This window comes from Poecile atricapillus, chromosome 9 (genome assembly GCF_030490865.1).
Source record: "Poecile atricapillus isolate bPoeAtr1 chromosome 9, bPoeAtr1.hap1, whole genome shotgun sequence".
Classification (NCBI taxonomy): domain Eukaryota; kingdom Metazoa; phylum Chordata; class Aves; order Passeriformes; family Paridae; genus Poecile; species Poecile atricapillus.
The window spans coordinates 24360450-24382292 of record NC_081257.1 but is presented as its reverse complement, the minus strand read 5'-3'; the positions used below and the strand labels follow the sequence as shown (position 1 = coordinate 24382292).

Genomic DNA, 21843 nt, shown 5'->3' with positions numbered 1-21843 from the left:
GTAAAACTGGGCACCTCAAAATCTTTCCTTCACACTTTCTACTTTCACACTGCTAGGCTTAAAAAATACAGACAGTGGCAGTGAGATAAAACTGCATCACAATGAATACATCCAGGGTAAAGAGCCACTGTGAGAGTGACATATATTAAGTTGTCTGGACAAGTAATTTATCTTGCCATTTGATTGCAGTTTTAAGAAAAAAACACTGCTTCAGTGGCTACAAGAGAGATACAACATGCGTACCTAATTGAAAAGTCTGAGAAAGAATACCCCAACAAAATAATACTCTATTCATTATATTTTTCTGATTGTTTCATTTGCAAGTAAAAAAAAAATAGATGCTGAAGTAAATTCTGAACTAAATCATATTTTTGAGTTGCAGAATTCAGATGGTTTTGATTTTCCACCATTATTTGGGAGAGGAGCCAGAATTATTTAATAGATTAATCCCAGCCAAATATTACAAATCTATATAATTTTTAATCATTCCAGACCTGATTTTCCAGCTTAAAAAAACCTCAGCCAAGCAAAAGTACAGCCAACTCTAATTTTAATCTGGGAAATTTACCTGACCTCTTAGAAGATAGAAGAGAGTACTTTCCTTCAGCCATACAGATTAGCAGTAAAGCTGTTTCTCTCCTTCTGGGAATACTCTGTTTTAACAACTGTGTGAATCTCTGAAATGCAAGAAAACTCAGTTCACTTGACCCTAGTTTCACTGCATTTTTCCCCTGGTTTGTCCCCAGATTTGACTGTGTGGTGTTGACAAAGCAATTGATCCTGGTAGTACAGGGAAATAACTCACCTTCCATCTTAAGAGTCTTGCAGGGCAGCATGGTGTTCATTATGTTGAACTTACTGTGAGTTTTTCTATGGAAAGTGTGGAAAAACAAACTGGCAACAAAATGAAAAGAGAACATAAAGACTCTTGTACCAAGTTTTCGTGACTAAATTACACTGCCAAAAAATAAACAAAGTAATAATAATCAGGAGCATATCCCTAATCTCCAATCTGTGATATGTGCCATGTTAATAGACAGTTTCATTTTGTGAAATGTATCATCTTTTTCTAAGAGGACGCAGGACTCATAGTCAGAACATTAGTAAACGTGTCATAGTAGGAAAAGTGTAAGATGTAAGTGGAATCTGCATGAGAAATGATACTATGCCAGATGTTCATTTGGGGTACATTTGTACCTCTGGGGATGTGAACAGCAATTTGTGATTTGACTGCCTTGATGATTTATGCTAGAACCTGAACTTAGAATGAGCTGAAGCTTTTTCCAAAAGGGAAACACTCACACAATTGTATGTGAACCATACATCTGTTTTGACAGAGTTTAAAGGAACTCCTATATGCTGTAGCCTAAGATATAGAAAACCTAGTCTCTGCTTCTTGCATGTCTGGTTTTCTAGATCACTTTGAGCGATGACTTTGAATGAGTCAGCACTGGTAATTAGATTCTGAGTTTTGCACTACCCAAGGCCTAAAACACCAGCCACGGGGAGAAGGAAATACCCACAGGTTTTGGTCTCAAAACCCAAAAATGGACACAATCCTGTTTCATTTCTAGAACATCTGAAATAATTTCTTTTCAGTTTTCTGAGGTTCAACAATAAATTCCTACACCTCAGATGTTGCAGCAAAGAAAAACAATGGTCTCCTGGTCACGTTCTGTACAAACTGAGCTAACACTCCAGACTGCAGTAATCAGAGTTTTTCATTCTACATTCTGCACTCTTGGGCACTCTTCTGCTGCTGGATCTGATAGACTGATGTTGTTACTGCATTGAAGGGGATCTCTTAAAGTCATACTTTACAAGTGTCATTTCCATTTTGGAAATGGCAGTTACAAACCAAGGGTGTCCTACCGTTCCTAATACCAGTTTTGAAATTCCATGTTCTGCCCTTATTCCACTAAGTGTGTAACCAAATGTTATTCTACTTACGCATGGATGAAATTGAATTCAGTAATACTATAACAATGCTTAGAGGTAATTCTTGTATTAGGACTCACTATTGTTCAAGGTGTTTGTAACTTCACTTCTAAGCAAGGTACTATTTGCAAGAAATTAGTATTTTGTCTATCATAGCAGATTCAGACTTTGTAAAGTATTGGTGTTGTGTTACTGCTACTTTTCCTAATTTTAGAAAAAAATATGTTTTTATTGAAAAGAAAGGGAAAAAACCCCTGAAAACTGTCATTACCGGTATTGGAAATATTATTTTCTCTGTAATCTAAAAGGCTCTAGGAATGCTAATTTTAAGTCTTTTTCCCAATACAACTCTAAAAAGCTTTAAAAAAAGGCAATGTTCTCTACCATAAAAACCAGCGCCTCTGTGTTCCACCAGTTCTGATGTCTTTTGGATTCAGGTGCCGAGAATTCAGATTTCTGTTAATAAACAGATCACTAAAAATCTGTCTGCAGTAAATGATGATTGATTCAAGTTCAGTTTTGTGTTTGTGTTTCACTGACACAATCTGCAAGCTGGCGTTCTCCATTGAGTTTTCACTACTGTTATCACTTACAATTATGTTAAACTGGGTATTCTGAAAGGATTATAATGAGTTGCATCCATTTGCTACTATGATAATCACATTTACCTAACTGACACCTAGTCACATCTCATCCAGGCTAGAGTTCAGAATCAACAGTGTAATCCCGACTGTACTCTGAATTTTAGGATTATATCTGCAAAAGTACAGAGCAACTGCTGTGGTGTATGAACCTGGACACACTAAGGAGAAGGACTTGTACAGATATTCTAGTTCTGTGCAGCTCACTGTAGTCAATAAGCTCCTTGTGCAGCTATGCAACACATCTGGATCAGATTCTTACCTATATAATATTTTAAACCTGTTTATTATGCTTGTAAGATATCAGAACCATACACAAACACGGAACATCTCCAGGAGAGCCCTGTGTGTGACAAAAATGCCTTGGTTCTGCTTGGCTCCATTTGCAAAACTCCCACAACCTGATTGATGCAGAACTTTTTCTGAAGTGTCTATCTGCAATGTTTTTATGAATTCTAATTCTTTGGGCAAGTAGTACAGCTTACATCTTTCATTATTTGTGTTCTTCACCAGTGTGTGCCTTTGTGCAGAAATCACTAACTTGACTGCCTGAAAGCCACTGACAACCTATAACTCAAGAACCCTCACCACCAGCAGAAAACAGCAATACTAGCAAGCATGACCATTAAATAGGAAGAATTTCACAGCACAGTACTTCTGTCACTGCCAAGCACTCAGGTCTTCATTACGTCCATCTTTGCATTGCAAGGACTGAACACAGCAAAAGGTTATCACAGATGGGGAATGATAGGGTGATGGAGATCAACAAGGCTGTGATTTAGCAAGGGAAGGAAGGAAAAGAGAAGCATAAAAAGAATCTTAAGGAAAACCTCTGCTGAGGCTGTTGGATATAAAAGCTCTGGGGTGCTTGTGAAACTAATGATTTATTGAAAGTAAAAGCTCTGTGATGGCTGACGTGTGATGTAAATAATATGTTCAAAGGAGTCGCTAAAGGGTAGAGCTGCCTTTAATAATATGTACTATTGGCTCCCCACTGTACCTTCTGGCACAGTGGGGTGCTGGGTGTGGTGCAGCTGAGCGTCAGCCCTTTCTAGTTCATTGCCAGGTCATCTCTGGGGAGGAACTGCTCCCTGTTTATTGGAAATGCAGGACGAGGGCAGGAGGGCCAGGCTGAGCACAGGCTGAGGCCACCACAGCTCGCTGCCTCTCCCTCGTGCCTGAGAGAGCAGGAAGGGGGTATGCCACTTGTCTGAGGCCCAAGGACACTGTGTTTCGTTTTCAGGCATGTCCAGTTTTTACTGCTGCTTTGTTTCACCTAGTGTTTTAAAGCCACAGGACTGGGGAGAGTAATGGTGCTCACAGACAGCTGTGCACCACAGGGTATGTCACTGAGCCTGAAGTATGGATTGGTTACACAGGTGCCTCAAAGCAAAAGCCTCAAACCATCCATCCTAGCACATCTGGAACATGGCTCGTGAAACCTCACTCTCAGGCTTTCTCTTATCCCTTCTCTACTGATAGTGCCCCAGGCTGGGCCAGAGGACATTCCCTAAGATGGAGCCCAAACACCTTTGCGCTCCTCACTTCCTGCATTCCCTTCCAGTACTAGACCTGCACCGGCACTGTTGTTCTGCGAGCATCTCCAGGGGCAGTGGTTTAAGCTGGGAGAGTTTTGGACCTAAAGGTGTCTGCAAAACACCAAAAGCCTTATGCACCTGACCAAAAATCCTCTTCCCCTCTCCTGTATTTTGCACCACAGCAATGAAATTGAAATGCTTGTGGAATTTGAACCTTTCTGGCCTTAGGAGGCAAACAGTTTATGCCTCAGAGTGTGAAATGTGATTATCCCTGTGTTACCTTGCCATGACAGGCTGTGTGTGTTATTAGCAGACATCATGTCTTTCTTGCCCTTTTCAGACTTCAGATACAGTATTTTCCTTGCTGATTTGCCATAGGGAACTGACTGGCTAAACACATGCTGCACTAATAGGCATTTTGGGTCCTAACTGTCATTAATTTCAGAGCTTTGGTGGATCTATGTCTAAATGAACTCAATATCACAGCCATTCTCTCTTTAGCAAATATTTGAAATTATCGTCTTTTAGCAGTCCAGAAACATGGTTTTGCTAATGAATGGATGAAATATCCCAGACAAAAAGATATTCTGTTACCACACAACAGGCAGAGCAGAAGTCAGTGCTTACCTCAGAAACCCAGGCAGTTCACTTTCTTCCCATTGTGACTATGTGTAAACATTGAATATGGTGAGCACTGTGTTGATAATTACTGACAAAAACACCAGTTCCACTGCTAGAAATGGGATTTCTAGCCTCTTCTACTACTTCCTTCATCTTGTGGTGAAAGTTTTGGCCAAATACTTCCATGGTCTTTACTTGCAGGCACTTTTGAAACAATAAGAAATTTTCAGAATATATATAGGGAGGCTCTTTGGCCTTCAGGTATATTGGTGGTAATTAATTTGCATCATCCAATTTGCAGTTTGCAACAGGTGCAAAGAAAATAACTATTCTCTCTTTCTCTGTCCTGATATTGACCGGCAAGATAGAGTGAAAGATCACAGGGAGGCAGCAAGGAGGTAATCCAAGCAGTCCGGGTGTCTGAATGCTGAACAGATACCTGTTAACCGAATGATGTCACAATTGTTGAAACATCAGCACACCCTGGACACTGGTTTTGGAACTCATTAAGAAAGGTATCCTTTGCTGACCTCTTGAGTTTTATTAGTTGGGATCATCCTTTATGCAGTATATACCTTACGAAGACAAACTATTAGTTCATTTCAAATATGAACACAGCAGAAGTTCCTTAACTGCTGCACTTGTACATAACCTTCTTTAAACTGAAACACATTGAAACTTACTTCCAAAAGAAATCAATTTAGTCCAGGGAAACTAATTCGGGTTGATTGGTGATGATGATTATTGATAAGCTACCCAGTCTCCTCCTCCAGAAACTGCATTTTGTAATATGGAAATACAGTTATAAAAGTCCCCTGTCCTGGGGCAGACACATGAGAATGATGGACGTGCTCAGGAGCTGTGATGGGATAATCTGAATGTTCTTACTGTCCACATCACACTTGTTTTGATCTGAGATGGGTTCAGTCAGAGGAGTCTTCTGCTGACCTGCTCCCTACCATATGATTTACATGGAGAGAATCTCCCCCTCTGTCCTCCTGAGACTCCAGCTGGAGTACTGAATACAGGTCTGAAAAGAAAGACATGGACTTGTTAAAGTGGGTCCAGAGGAGGGAAAAAAAATGTTTGGAGGGCTAGAGCACCTCTGCTATGGAGACAGGCTGAGAGAGCTCGGGTTGTTCAGCCTGGAGAAGAGAAGGTTTTGAGATCTCATTGTGTCTTTCCCATACTTAAAGAGGGCTTTTAAAAAAAGAGTGAGAGTGTCTTTTTACATGGGCAGATAGTGATAGGACAAGGGGGGATGGTTAATGGTATTAAACTAAAAGAAGGGAGATTAGATTAGACATCAGGAAGAAATTCTTTATCTAGAGAGTGGTGGGTTGCCTGGGAAAGCTGTGAATGTCCCATCCTTGGAAGTGCTCAAGGCCAGGTTGGATGAGGCCCTGGGCAACCTGGTCTAGTGGAAGATGTCCCTGCCTGGACAGGGGGATGGAATGAGATGATCTTTAAGTTTACTTCCAATCTAAACCATCCTATAATTCTGTTCTATGATTCTATGATCACTGTGGTGCTGAAACTGCATGACATCTGAACCCTGCACAAATGCTTACTGCTTCAAGGACATGCTGTATTGTTCTTGACTGACCAACAAATTTCTAGGACACTTTCACTGTCAGCTGCAGAATTGGTTGCAAGGTAAAAATACGCTGTAACTCTGTCCCAACAAACATGATGATACCTTATAGGCACTAGGGTGGATCTACTGCACTAGCATTTGAAGGGACACCCCCAGCATATTTCAACAGCCTAGCCAGCTGTACTTCAGATGTACAAGGAGCTACTTGGTGGAAAGGATGAGTACTCCACAGGTATAAAGCATAGCTGAGTGGTACTCTGCAGGAAAGAGGACTCCCCTTCTCCCCTCATGATTACTCCTGGGGCATAGACCATGTAGCAGAAGGCAAGTGAGATTTATGAGCTTTTCTTTAGGATGTGTGACTTAATTAACTGAAAGCAAACTGCAAGCAATCTGATCATTTGTGATACAAAGGACTTACATCACCCCAGTGGAAGTCACAGGCCTTAAGCTTAGATTTTCACCAATTCAGGTTTTTTTTTTTGTTTGGTTTTCTTTATTTGTCTGTTTGGTTTTGTGGGTTTTTTTTTCATGGAGCTGGTGACTCTAAAGGAGGAAACAAGACATCACTTGGGAGTGTGGCCAAGAGATGAACATACAGCCAAGTGCATTTGTTTTGTTTTGCAAACAAGAATACATGGTCTTCATAGGTCTTTATTATAATAACCTTGGCTGGGTACTTTTGCCACTGTTAAATCACCCACTTAAATCCTTATATCTCACTAATACTGACTGAATAATTTCTAAAAATCTTAAAAAACTGATGTGATCATTGCTGAGGAATGGGTCAGAATTTGCAAGGTCATTTGAAGGACAGATGTGAAAATAAAAGAATGGTATATATCTCTTTTGGAACTGCACATTCAAGCAAGAGAAATACAGTATTTGTCAGTTTGTGATTCATGTTCTGTGAGCTCTCACACCTGTTGCGTATCTTCACAGTGCTCTCTCATGCACGCACCATCTGTGTTCAAACTCCCCAGCTCTGCAGGGTTCACAGGTAATAGAGATTTGTGTCTGAACTTTATTTACAAAGTGCTAGTACAATGATTAGTTCAGCTTCCCTCTCCATGATGGCTTCACCTTCCCCTCAGTCACTGAGGTCACTTGAGGCCAAATGTAAGCATATTGTAGGGGCAGGATAACCAGAGAGTCTGTAGGCCAGAACGCTTTTTTAGATGTAGCAATACACGTGCAGAGGCAAAAGTAACACATAATAGGGTGCTTCCATACAGTTTCTCCCTACTCTGTACCTATTAGCATCTCTGCTGATAATTATAATGTAACTGGTGCTAACTAAAAAGACTTTTGCTGCACCATATCCGCCTGTATTTATTCAGTCAGTGAAACGTCAGACTGTCACAGAGGGCCCATTGCTCCCTTTGTTGTGATGGCTCACTCTTGGAATGATGACAGACAGTTGCTGAAGGAGCAGCAGATAATGTGCCAGCAATCTGTTCTCATCCAGCCAAATCATTGGTACAAGGAAGAGAATGAATTGGAGATTACCATGTCTATCGAGATACTGCAAACTCTCGGACTATTTCTTCCCTTGTTCTTCACACCCACACTTTTATTTGCAACTTCCATTGCATTAAAGCTTATTGTTTCCAGTAAGCTCAGTTAGCAGTGGTTTTGGTGAACTAAAGTATCACTTAGTCATTCCTGGGCACAATTCAAGCCTTCGGAAGCTAGGAGTGCTAGGAGATCGCAGGAGCATAGACATAAAAGATGGATGATGACATGTGAGTTCATTGAATTAAGCATGTGCAGGGTATCAGGAAAGGTGCACTGCCCAGGAGCTTCTGTGACAATACAGAGCAGTCTCAGAAGTAAAGACCAGAGTGAAATTGGAGCGGTCACAGAAGAGGAGACTGGAGATGGTGGCACAAATACACCCATACGTATCCTGTGTCCAAATGAGATCCATAACTTTTTGAGACTTCTCTTTAAATTCAGGTTGGTGCTACTGGGGTGCAGATCTACTGCAAACAAAACTTTGCAATAGTTTAGCAATATTTCAAGTTTTGGTACTGCATGAACCTTTAATAATGCCATTCATAATGATTACAAGACTAATATACTGAGGAATTCTTCCCAAGTTATAATGTGTTCTTATATTAACATAATGCAGTCATTTATCAGAGAGAGAGAAAAGGAAGGAATACCTTAATTTCATGTCTTCTGATACAATTACAAACTGCAGAAGGACTGTGTGAGTGAGGACTGAGACTGGCCAAATTTTTAAGTCTCCTGAGCTATTCCTGTATTTGCCTTGCTCTTGTTTTGAGGTCCCTTTGCTGTTGAAGCTGGACAGGTTTTCAAAATACGGTGATGTCACCTAAACTGAAAAACTGTAGGTACTACTAATAATCCAGAGTAGACAACTGTGAGGAACAGTCTTATGGCTTGGCCCATTGCCCAGCCATGACAAGCGCACTGGGCAGCCTGTGAGAACTCCTGGACTCTGCATGTAAGGGAAGAGCTGGAGGCATAACAGAAAGGCTGATAGCCACACTTGCATGGGAGACACATAGCCCTGTTTTCAGCTTAGAAGTAAATGCAGATGTGTAGGGAGTTTCCTATCTGAAAGGAAATAAAAATCTGGTCAGTGATCTTGGGAGTCTCATCATTGTCCTCTCACTTGCATTACCTCGTCTTTGCCCAGCCTTCTATTACGCTAGTATTGGCTTTGAAGCCTTGTGTTTGTTCACGTCTGGGATCTCCAAGTGGAAGATTAAAGAAAAATCAAGAGATGAAACAGATCTGTGGAAGGAAGTTAAAGTTTCAGAGGAAATGAGAAGTATAGAAATAATATAAACTGAGTTATCCAGGCCCACATTACAGACTGACCTGGCTGGCCAACTGGTCTGCTGGAAAACATGGAGAAGTCAAATTTTATTTCTCAAGACAAAAGACTTGCCCTGTTGGCTGAACACTGGAACCTTGCCCTGGAAATGTAAAAGGCTTGAGGCCACTGTGGTGTATAAGCTGTCTATAAACTCCCAGAATGACACCAGTCAAAAAACCCAATCTGATCCTTGAATGTGAAAGCTCAGTAAAGTCAGGTAGGAATAGATGGGTGTTACAGCTGATATATACAGCTTGGTATACATCTTTTGCCAGTGCTGAATTAATGAGTTATGTGTTACAATACCAAGAGCATATCGAAACTGGATGGCAGCAAAAGCTGATGCTAAAATAGTTGGTAAATTGAATAATGCTAATGGATAATTGGATGAAGTTCAGAGATTTTAGAATTATTAAATCATAGGTGGCACAACTTAGTAAGACACCAAAATCTTCACCTATTTAATAAAAAAGGCAAAATGAAGAAACAACTCAAATACAGCTTGTAAGTACACAGTAACAAAATCTGTAAGACTGCCACCAGTTCAGCAAAGGTTTAACAAGATCCAGCAACTGGAATTTGGCATATACAGTTCAGCTTTAGTCATATTCCGTGGAGGTTTTGAGATCACTGGCAGTTTTAATTGGAAATAAAAAAAAAAACAAACAAAAAAAAAAACAAACAAAAAAAAACAAACCAAAAAACCAAAAAACAACAACAACAAAAAAAAACCCCAAAAAACCAAGCTGTGAAGCCACAGGCCTGTATTGCACTGGCCTGTGTTTCATACCAGGTCCAGTACTCTTACTGCACAGCTTTCTCTGGGTATCTGGAGCTGAAGTCATACTCCCTTGAAGCAACTTGAGGATTCTGAAGCCTGAGTATCTTGTCGTTTAATTGATGTCATTGGTATTACCATTATACTTTTCTCATCCTTTTGATGTTTTTCCAGAAAACCCATTGTCACAATATCTAACTTCCCTTTTAAAATGTTAGTGTGATTTTATTGTATCTATTTTGAGGGGTTGTCTAGGGAAGATCAAAGCAGTTCTGGTTGCAACTAAGTATGAAGTTTTTACTCCAAACTGGGCCAGAACATTGGTCTTTTGGGGAAGCTTGAACAAGTTCAGTTAACTTCCCATGGCTCCTTCAGAGTCTTCTGATTGCCTAAATGGTTTTGAACATAGCAGCTAAAAACAGCCCTGCTTGATAAATCTTGCTTTCCAAGTCCTGTGTTTCTGCAGGGATTCTATATGTCTGACCACAGCAAATCTGCACCATTGAGCTAGTCTGTTCTGTTTTTCTGCAGCGCCTACACTGAGCCCTACAAGGTGTGCCCAGTCTCTGTGACACCAATGGAAGTTGTCACATCAGATGAGGAACAAAAGAGTTCAGAAGATGATGAGAGCAGCCTTGGCGATCCCAGTCTTACCAACAAGGTAAAAAGAAAGCTAAAAATGGTTAACACATGAAACCTGGAGAGGGAAAAGTAATTTGCAGAAGAACCTGGGTTCTCAGCTCTCTCTGCTTTTTGTCTGGTGCTCGTTTAGAAATAGTAGAGCCATCAGTCCTTTACTCCCCCACTACACTAGGAATAATTTACCTCTACTGCACACAGCAAAGGCAAAGAATGTTGTCTGAAGATGAACAGCGGAGGCAACATAAACAGCAAGAAAGGCCCGACTTGAATGTCAGGAAAAGTGTCTCACTCCAAAGCATTTGGTTGCAATCTTGAGGATTTAAAATTACAGTTGAGTCAAAAAAGACAGATGGAGAAGGTACTTGAGCTGCACACAAACAGGGAACAGTAAGCAGAGTCTCAAAGGTCTCAAAACAAGCAGGGTAGCTACTGACTCAACAGCAGCAGTACATAAGAATGTTTTTGCTGCTCCTTACACATTTCCACTGGGTGGGCTTGGTTTCCAGACTCCAGTAATCATTGTGTTTTGCAAACATTTAACATATTAAAATATGCACTCATGTGCACACGCACAAAATGGAAAGGTGCTAGAGTTGGGAATTACAGATTTGTGTGCCTTGAGGAAGTCACTTGCACCTCAGAACCATAGAGTTTGCTTCTTTTGCAGTTATCTGTGTCTTCCAAGATGTCTACCAGTTAAATAGATGTCTCTGAGATTTCAAACAATGTTGTCTGGTGGAGTATTGAAGTAATTCTGGAGATATTTATGGCCATTTTTTTAGACACTTTGTTTAGTATGCAGTAAAGCCCTTTTCCCCATTTGCTTCCACAGGGCTCACTGACAGCAGTCAGAACAGTTTGGAATATGACCGTTTTGATAAAGAACTCCCTTTTCCATGTGCTATATCCTCAACAGCCATGAAGCTAGTCTGTTCAAAGTTAAGCAGTTTCTGCTTCTGTGACAAATTTTGGACCTGTAAAAATCCACAGAAAATTTCACTCCTCCTTCAATAGCAAAACATTTTTCAAACTTGCCATCTGTATTAGCAGCTATTATATTGTACTGTATTACTAGTATTTGAATTTGGGAAATGGCCTGTTGTGGAAAGTCCAAGATGCCAGACACTAAACAACAAAGAATCAATGTCTGGTCACTATTTTTACTATAAATGGTTCAAATGCTATCTAACACTGCTTTACTTTGTAGAATGAGAAATCTCTTAATTGCTTCTGACTTCTGTTGACAGAAGGAAGGCCAGTCTAGAGCTTACCTCATTGCCCAGGAGCTAATGTCTTCAGAAAAAGTGTGAGTTTGTTTTTAAAATGTACCAGTTACTCTTCTAAAATTGAAGCTATGCAGTCCACCCTTCAGTATTCATTTGATGACAGTTAATAAAAGTTTGTCTTTCTCCCCAGATATGTGGAAATGCTCCGGTTGTTACATATGGTAAGTAAATAATTTTAATCACTGAAGCCTAGATACCCTTTTATTTAGCTGCAATTTAAAACACAGAAAAGCACTGAAGGGATTTAAGTGAATTTGAGGAGGAATGGCTTACTGTGAATCATTCAAATCTATTATTTGTCATCTAGAGGGAAAAGCATTGACCAACAGTTGGGGTTTATTGATGCTGAGACTGGTGTAAGATGCAGAATAAGCCTAGTGCAGAGAAGGAAATGATGATAAACAGGGGTGAACACTCTCCCTTCAGAGTGAGACAGATGGGAATAATGGGGATTTGGTTTCAATGGACTCACTCTGCTTCCGTTTAAGCTTCTTGTTTTCTGATAATGCAGTATTGGTAATTGCCAGTGTGCTTTGCGTATCCACACTGTGTCACAGTGTTTTGGTTTGAGACAACTTAAGAGGAGGATACTCTAAGTGAGTTACCTCCCCGTTGCTTTAACAAATCCCTTTCCACCAATAAGGAGAAAGGAACAGGAGTAGATATAAGTGAAAAAATACCAGTCTATAAAAAAAAGAAACAGCAACAGGCAAAAAACAACGGTAATACTCACTAGTTACAAAGTCGCTGAGCTCTCACAAACCCCTCCGCCAAGATGGCGGCCTCCGCTGCCCACAGCGGGTATGAGATGGAGGGAAGATGGCAGACAAACCCCCAAGATGGCGGCCTCCGCAGACAACTGCCTGTGGGGAGACAGAGATGTCAGCAGCTCTTTTGACAAAGGTGGCCAGCACCCTCTGGCATCTGGAACTTGGAACTGAAGAACTCAGTGAATCCACAGTGCCAGCCTCTCTGCCTGTCCCTAGGCTGGCGGCATCCGACAAGCATCGGCACTGCAGCCTGCAAACCATTGGTGCTTGTGCTGTGCCGCTCTCTCGGGTCCCTGTTCCAATGGCAGCTAGGGACAAAATGGACACTCAAGCACACAAAAAACAGCGGTTCAACCCCAAGCAGTTCTGGCCTTACGCTGCAGGCAGGTGTTGCAAAATTCACTCTGAGAGTTTTTGATTTTGAAATGCAGCCTCTCAGGCTGCTGCTATTTCCACGCAGAAGCAACTCCCTCCTAAGGCCAGAGAGAAACAAAATCAAACCAAAGCATATCCTCTACTACCTGCATTGCCTCAGCTATCTTGCTCTGCAAGAGCAAAAGGGAAAAGTGCAAGAGCTAAGAGGCAAGAGAGTCTGCTTGGTCAACCTTAACTTGAAAAAGACGGGCACCGTCTGTTTCTGTTTCTGGCTCTGCCATGGGGTCTTAATGAGACAGTAACAATTCTGGTCTCAGATAAGTACGGAATACCAAAACATTTTGGGTTACCCAGGACACACAGCTAGTCATCATGAGGGAAAATACTGATTCTGGTGTCAGAAACTCATGAGAAAACACCCAGAAATAATCACTTTTAGTGCCTAATAGAGAATTCTTGCATGGCATAAACTGACTGATGGCTTTGTCCTGGAATACTCTGTGTCCCTTTAACAGATCTGCCTCTGCTTCCCTGGAGACTGGTACACAGCTTAGGTCACCTTGCTGTCAGTATCTTTCCTGGCTGTTAGTTGAAAGATAGTAAGAAATAATAGCCACCACACAAAGCATACTCACTGCTGCTTAGAAAGAAATTTCCTGAGAAGGCAAGAAGTAGCCCCAGGTTGTCCTTGGAGGACACCCCAAACACTAGCAGTGGAACAGGAACTCTGATGGGGACAAAAGTCATTACTTTTGTCAGTAAAATAATGACTTTGTCAGTAAAAGTCATTTACTTTTTGAGGTCAGAACTCAAAGGATACTGTGACCATGTCACTGAATTGGGATGAGCTGTCAATTCCCTCAGGGGCAGACAGGTCTTGCAGAGAGACCTTTACCAATTAGAGAGATGGGTCATCATCAACCATATGAAGTTTAACAAGAACAAGTGCCAGATTCTGTGCCTGCAACAGGGCAACCCTGACTGTATATATAGACTGGGGAACAAGAGGCTGGAAAGCAGCACTGTGGAAAGGCACCTGGAGGTCCTGCTGGCTGGTCATGGATCTGTGCTAGCTGTGCCCTGGCAGCCAGGAGGGCCAGCTGTGTCCGGGGGGGGGGGGGGGGCGGCATTAAGCACAGCAGGACCTATTGTCCACAGATTGTCCTGCTTTGCTCTGCACTGACACGGTCTCACCTCCTGTCCTAGGGGCAGTTTTGAGCACCACAGTATAAAAAAAGGCATTAAGCTATTAGAGAGTGTCCAAAGGAGGCCACAGGGGTGGGGACATGTTTGGAGGGGAAGCCCTGTGAAGAGTAGCTGAGGACACTTGGTTTGTTCAGCCTGGAGAAGAAGAGACTGGTCAGGCCTCATTGAGATTTTCAACATCCTCTTGAGGGGCAGCTGAGGGGCGGGTCCAATCTCTTCACTCTCATGACTCAAGAGAATGGTTGGAGCAGAATTAGCAGAGGTTGACACTGGGTTTTAGAAAAAGGGTTTTCACCCAAAAGGCTGTTAAGTACTGAAACAGGCTCCCTGGGGAAGTGGTCACAGCACTAAGCCTGTCTCAATCCAAGAAGCAGTTGGACAATGCTCTTGGGCACAGTGTGGAATTGTTGGAGTGTCCTGTAAAGGGCCAGGAGTTGGACTCGACGATCCTGATTGGTCCCTTGTGACTCAGCATATTCTACGATTCTGTGATATTGCTGCCTGTTCATTGTGCCTCTGGAGCAATCTACCAAAGCAGCAGAATCAGATACTTTAAGGGACTTAGATGCTTAGCTAATTAATTTGCCAATACTTTGATAACTTGGTGATAACCTGCCTAGCCATTTTCCTCTTCTGTCCTGGCTTTCCTCTGATTTCTGCACCACCAAACACATTATTTGACACCAGTGAAACATAGCTGTAGTTATCTGCTGTTCCATGGGGAAGCCAGAGTGCTTCCTTCATCTGTCAGATACATGGCTTCTGACCATTGAGAACACTCAAGGAACTCCTTATTGAAATTAATATTTTCAAAAGTATCAGAAAGAAAAAGAAAAGGAAAAGGCTTTGCCAGCTTCAAAGAAAAGAAATATCTATACAGGAAATGACCTTGCACAGAAAGTATTGGCCTCTCTGCACCCTCATTAAAATATTCTTCATCTATTTAATTTTCCTTTTCCAAATACATTTGTGCTTTGGTACATTACAGACAGCATGTAAAAGCAGAGTGTGTATACAGTGGAGGGAGAGCATTAAGTGGAGGTGTTGAGGAGAGGCATTTCATTTGCATTATATCCTGGCATTTTCCATATACCTCTACGAGATAAAAGTGGCTTACTAATGCCAGTAAACTTTTCAATATATAGATCCTGATCTATATTTCAAATTTCCTGATCTATTTCAAATCTTGAAATGTACTTCAGTGCCTTTATCGACAAAATTAATGGCTGCACACCCTCATGGCTGCTATAGCACCATATTACTGTCAGGCTGCCTTGCCTATGCTGTTAGTGGGTCAGGAAAGAAATGCTTCAGGACTTTCCCCATCTCTTCCCTTTTCTGCTTCCTCTGGTAAATCCCTGTGTAGTGAAATTTGCTTCCCTGCCTGACTACTCCTCTGGAGTAAAGGGATCTTATGAATACTTTGCATGTTCTCATTATTTTCCTAGTTATGAAAATAATTAAGGAAAAGGTAAAAAGGAAAAAAAAAGATAAGTTAATATGTCAAATGAAAGTAAGAAATGGGCATAAAGTAAACCCTTGAATGAATGTACTGGTGGGCAAAGTTAAGCCACTTATAGGTGGTGAAATGGCAGGATAACTGTAACTATGCATTGTGACATTCTCTGTCCCAATTCCCTGGGTTAGAAAGTTTGATGAAATGTCATCAGTTTTTGAATTGAAAGGAGCCATCAGACAGATGAGCAATCACCAACCGTATGAAGTTTAAGAAGGGCAAAATCACAATTTTGATTAATTATTTCCTTATACATTGGAAAAGCTCTTATGCGTCTTGACCCATACACTCCTTTAGGTGTTACAGGAGGCTTTTCTTCAGCAGAGCCAACAAGCAAGTTGCTCAGATAAGATTTAATTGTTTGTATGAGTTGGCTTTCTAACTAGTGAGGATGCATGAATAGAACCAGTGTCAGAGAATGAGGGAGAAGATAGAAACAGGCAGTCTGTTTTCACATCCGTCTGCTAGTTCAGGCACTCTTGGATTTAGAAGAGGTCAAAAATCTTTGTGGAAACAGGCTCAGAGGGTATGTTTCTGTGTTCCATTGACTGCCTGTCACCCTGGCGTACCCCATCTCTACTGCTGTACTCTGACATCTGTATACCTACCTACTGCAGTGGCATTCAGAAATAATCTGCAGGTTTCTCCATTGTAAACATGTTCAATCTAGAAAACACTGTCACTTTTTCAATCCCAACTGATGTTGGATCTTTATATTCACCTATTGCCCAGTGTATTGTTCAGAATAGCTAGAGAAACCATTACCAATTTTATAACATGTAAGTCCCTTAGAGTGTGGGGGTAATATTGCCTATCCAAGGCAATTTTCAATACTGCCATAACACTAAAAGATACAATAATCTAATTGCTCCTTTTTCCATATTTGAATAGTTTAAAGAATAGTTACATCAGCAAAAAATCATGCTTTCCTGTGCACTTGCTGTTGACACAAGTTCCACTGGCAGATTTCAGAAGCGATCACAAGTGACCACAGTCACCACATTTCTTTCAAGGTACAACACACTGTTCATGGCCAGTTAGGACCAAAGGCTTCCTTGACAATGTTCCTTAACCCAGGCATACATTTCTGTTTCCCACCACCTTCTCAAGAAAACAATTTCTAAATGCTTATGATCAAGACTCAAGTTTCATTTTCTCATTTAAATCAACATATTGGTAAGAAAGGCAAAGAACTAAACCACACCCTAGCTGCTTTCAGAAAGGAAAAAAAAAAGGTTTTTCTTAAGCCTGCAGCAGGAGCAATTTCCCATCTCATTTGCAGGCTTGGCTAGTGTTGCTGTTCATTCAGCATAACAGAATCTGTTTGGCCTTTCAGTGGAGACTTTAGTAAACTGATTGATTGCCAAAATGATGACATTTCCATACACCCACTCTGCTATTGAACTGAAAGACTGGAAACATTGTGTTAGCTCACAAACTTGGTATCAGTTGGTGTGGTAGTAGAGATAATAATCTAAAAGATTAGCTGTTACTTGCCTTACTCAAAGGTAATGCAGTTCTCTGGAGCGGGGAGTTAAGAACTCATTCTGTTCAGATGGAACTGGCAGGGCCTTTTAGACAAGTTCATGACTTCTTGGTACTCACAGTTTTTCCGAAGTTAATTAGTCTTTGAGTTTCCTTCAGGATAATTTAATCTTCAAGCTTTGTCATTCTGTCTCCTATTATGCTTCCCCAGCAATGCAGGCTGCACATAACATCCTTTTCTTAGTGCTTGCTCTTGAACAAAATGCTGCAGGTGGCTTTCTCTACATAAAATTTCATGCATCACCAAGATAGTTTATTTGCTTCCCTTCAGCTGGTCTGTTTCAAATGCCTATACAAGATGTACACAAATCAAACTTAGTGTCACTCAGACTCCTTCAGGATCCCACTCTGTATGGGATCAAGCATTTGCTTGATAGTGTATCATGGTCATGTTTCTTTCACCTTCCATTTTTGTTAGTGGACCATGTTCATTTTTATTTTGCCTTTGGCTTACATAAAATTGCCTTCTTTGTGTGCACATAAACCCCTTTGAAGTAGTTATTACTTCCTTCCAAGATATTTACTGAATTAAGAACAGCTCTGCACTGAAAAGACATCAGCCCAAATACCTCCTTTTAAAAACAAAATTGATCCTGTTTCCTGGTTTGCATTTTCCTCATAACAAGGGACCACAATTGTTAGAAACAAAGAGACACAGATTTATGCTTCCTAAGCATTTGGAGATACAGATATGAATATGATAAGAATAGATATGTGCTGGTTCTCCAGCCTTCAGAGCAGCTTGGAATTCAACCTGGATGCACTGGCCATCCTAATGTTCATGACTGCAAAATAAATCTTAGGAAGTAAAAAAGAACAAAATAATCTTAGTGCTCAAGCCTCTAACTTGAGATTAAACTTCATTGATTAAACTCTGCTTTCAGAATTCTTGTGGGTGGCACATTCTCAACAAAAATTACCTTCTTAATTTAGGAATCACTGCTATGTGCTTGACAAAAGATAATTCCATCTTTCTAATTATTTACACTTCCAGTGAGTGATTTGCTGAGTCTTTTTTACTACTGTGAATTTCTTGGACGATGTTCAAAGTTCTGCTGGACCAATCAAGTCATTACTTTCCTAATTAAATGTTTTAGTGAATGCAATGTGCTGGCTAAACAAAGAGCTAGCTCACTGTTAGGCCCTCTGAAGCTCTTATAAAAGCCTAAGGACACACACAGAGAGTTAAAAAAGAATAGACTGCCCTCACTTACACCGGGCTGAATTTTTTCTCATTTATTTATTCAATGTTGCTTTCATTGGCAGTGGGAAAATAACAATGTATTGGCCAGGGAGATTCCACAGTGGGAATGTTGAGTTAAAATAGCTATCATATAATCTGTTTATCTCTTAAAATGAGAGGGAAGCCACACCAGCACATCTGGATCAGATGTGTGGATCCAGGCCAATTCCCTGGTAAAAAGCTGCACTGATACAGTATTCTCAGTGCATACTGTACAGTCCGCTGGTTCTGAGATTCATTTGCAGTGTGTTTTGGAAGAATGTGTCTATTTGGCTGCATGTGAGTGTATGCTGAGGTCAGGGTTCCTGACCTAGATTGTACCCTACATGGCAGGATAAGAAACTAATTGTGGCTGCTGCGATAGCGTTTTCTGCTGTTCATCTGGCATTGCTTCTGCTGAGTCCGGTAGTGAGAAATGTGAGATCGCTGCCCTGTACAGGTCAGGGGTCATTCGGTCTGCTATAGGAGATGTGTCACTTTTTAATTCAGGAGTGCCACTTTCATCATTAGGAGAGGGATTGCTGACTGTGATGGGGATACCTCCAAGAACTACCACAAGTTAGACTTGGTTCATAAGATACTGTACAGCACTTCATGTCTGCACTTGGCTTTAATATGGAGGCTCTCTTCTCCCCCTTTGAACTCTTCACCCTCCCCTCAGGTATAATGTCTAGATGTCCAAAAGAGCTTTGGATTCTGCAATATGCAGAATCTATTGAATCCACCCTCATTTTAGAAGTGAAAGTGGTTGTAAAATCCTGCATCATTTTGTGCAATTAGTGTAGACTCTACTTACATAATTTGAGCTGAAATAAGATTTCCTGTTGTCCTCCCTGGCCCCCTCACAAAGTGTCAAATATGACGACTTCCTGTTAGTATCAGTCCATTAAAATACCAGCTTGACTAGGGAAGCAATTGCAATTCTAGATACACATGTAAAATTATTTTGTACGCATGTATGTTGATGTATGTATGTACTTTGCTGAAAACCATAAAAGTCTGGATGCCAGGTGGGTGTTGTGGTGTGAACAAGGTAGACACACTGTGTACAGACATGATTCCTGCAGCTGAAGTGCTGGTATCCTCACATGAAGACTATGGCAGAAAAATAGCTGTGGTTTCCTGCTAATGCATCTGCTCTGTACACTCACTCCCTTTTTATTTTTTTTTTCAGTGTTGTTCCCTAATGGAAACTCACATGTCTATTTTGAAAATTGTAGAAATATCCCAGGGGAATTTATTCACCCATCACACCTTTCCCTTTTCTTTAATACAGACTAGAGATAGAGATATATGCAGAAAAGCTGATTCAGCCATGACAGCAATAAAGGTCAGACCTCTGCCTGGGGTAAATTTATATAGTTTTTCTGTAGCAGGTGACTGCAAGAACAGCAGATGCTTAACTTCTTCAAAGCATTGCATTGGGTCCTTTTGAGTTAAGATTAACAACATAAATCTAATTCAAAATCTAGGAAGTGGTTCAGCTCTATTCTGCTTTGTAGAACCTTTGTTCCTCCCAATGAGACAATGCAATAAAGAGCAGGTTAAGACTGTTTTCACGATCTGGAATCAAGGTCACCCATAATCCTTAGACTGCAGGCATTCAGAGCTTTTGTAATTCAGCCACAGTCTGTTCCTTCCAGTATAATGTGCACTTTCTGTTCACAGAAATACTATTTGTTTCAGATATTCCTCTTGGCCTGTTAAAGAGTGGCTTTGTTCTACAATCACCCTTTTCTACTAGAATGTCACAATTTCTAGCTCAAATGCAGGCCTGATGCTAGGAACACAATGGTGTGAGCCGGTGAGAAGGAGCTTCAATTCCCACCTGCAAAGCAATTTTTGGTCAAACCACAGGACTAAAAAATTACTAGCAGCAAAGACAGTATTAAAGGTGGTGTACTCCCTTCTCCTTCTGATCTACTGCCATTGTAGTCAATATGCTAGGACTGGGATTTCTATTATGACTAGATTAGAATTGTCTATGAGACAGCTTTAGAAGATGAAAAATAAGAAATTAATTTTTTTTGATGCCCAAAATGTAATGAAAAGGTTTATGTTTCAGAAATGTATTTCTATAGCTGGGTTGCTAACCTTCTATGTCACCTAGGCAGCTTGGGTTATGCTTTCCCATGCACATGCAGGTACAGGCATAAGACTGATGTGAGACCTGTAGGCTCATCCACCCCTGAATGAGATTGAGTTTGTAGCTATCACACCAGAGCCTTGAACTGAGCAACTTCAATTCACGAAGCTTCTTTTAAGAAGGTTTTGATCCATCAGGGATTTATATGGACTCTGTGTTTAGTACGTCCTGTACTTAGACATTGGGCTTTTGTGGCAGACTTGGAGACCTTCAGGTGCCATGATTGATTACAGTTAGTGAGTTACTGGAAAAGCACTTTGCATTTGATTAATGGCTTCACAGGCACTCAGCATTTTCAGCAGTGACATAATTATTTTTAATGGATGTTTATAGTGATTACTGTTAAGCTGCAGGGTTTTTGTTAATCATTAGAAAGCTGGCTATCCAGGCAACTGGAATTTAATTATTTGTCAGAGAATTCATTATAATCAAGGGGACAGACAATAACTAATTAAATCCACTGAGATGCTGTGGGAAAGGAGTGTTAATCCTGTTGCTCAATTGTGGTAAAAAGTGGAGAGATAGAGAGCTGTTTGATGTTAATTTGGAAAAGATGACATCTTTGTAACATAACAGATTACTTTAGCACATCAGTAGTGAACTACAAGCTATTCACTTGCCCAGGCACAATAAATTGAGAGAACCCTTTAGATTCTTTCCCTAGTCTGGATTAATTATGATAACTGAGGACTTTGAAAGGTTGCAGATTCCTTTGGGTCAGTAAAAGCATCCAGAAGACAGATTGATTGGTTTAGTTGGTTGAAAAACTTCTGGATTATACACTGTCTGAAATATGAATTTAGATCGGCTAACTCACATCAGAAAAATTTGCAAATTTAATGGCACAACATTGGGATTATGTATTGTACTGGGGCAGGACATGTTATGGAAATCAGACACAGATAATTGGGAAACATAGTAATACTTTTTCAGAAATCTTTATGATATTGTTTTGTCCAGAATATAGTTAATCAAAAAGAAAATTGTCATCACGATCTTTTCTTTACCTAGGTCTAGTGGCTTTCCAGAAAACAAATGTTTCAGCTATTATAGTTGCTAAAAACCCCCAACATTATGTATGTGTGACTCTTGTCTAGTATCCATTAGATAATCCAGTAATTCCAGTTCATAGAGAGACAGTGTGGACATG

At 40.7% G+C, this 21843-nt stretch overlaps 1 protein-coding gene across 4 annotated transcripts in view; it reads left to right on the top strand.

Moving 5' to 3' along the window:
* The window catches only part of FGD5 (FYVE, RhoGEF and PH domain containing 5), a 77853-nt gene that overhangs the window by 16408 nt on the left and 39602 nt on the right, over positions 1-21843 (top strand). For all 4 annotated transcript variants that reach the window (XM_058844767.1, XM_058844765.1, XM_058844766.1 and 1 more), the window contains exons 3-5: positions 10496-10625; positions 11854-11912; positions 12023-12053. In XM_058844767.1, the coding sequence (XP_058700750.1) occupies positions 10496-10625; positions 11854-11912; positions 12023-12053 (220 nt within the window). The remainder of the gene's footprint in view (positions 1-10495; positions 10626-11853; positions 11913-12022; positions 12054-21843) is intronic.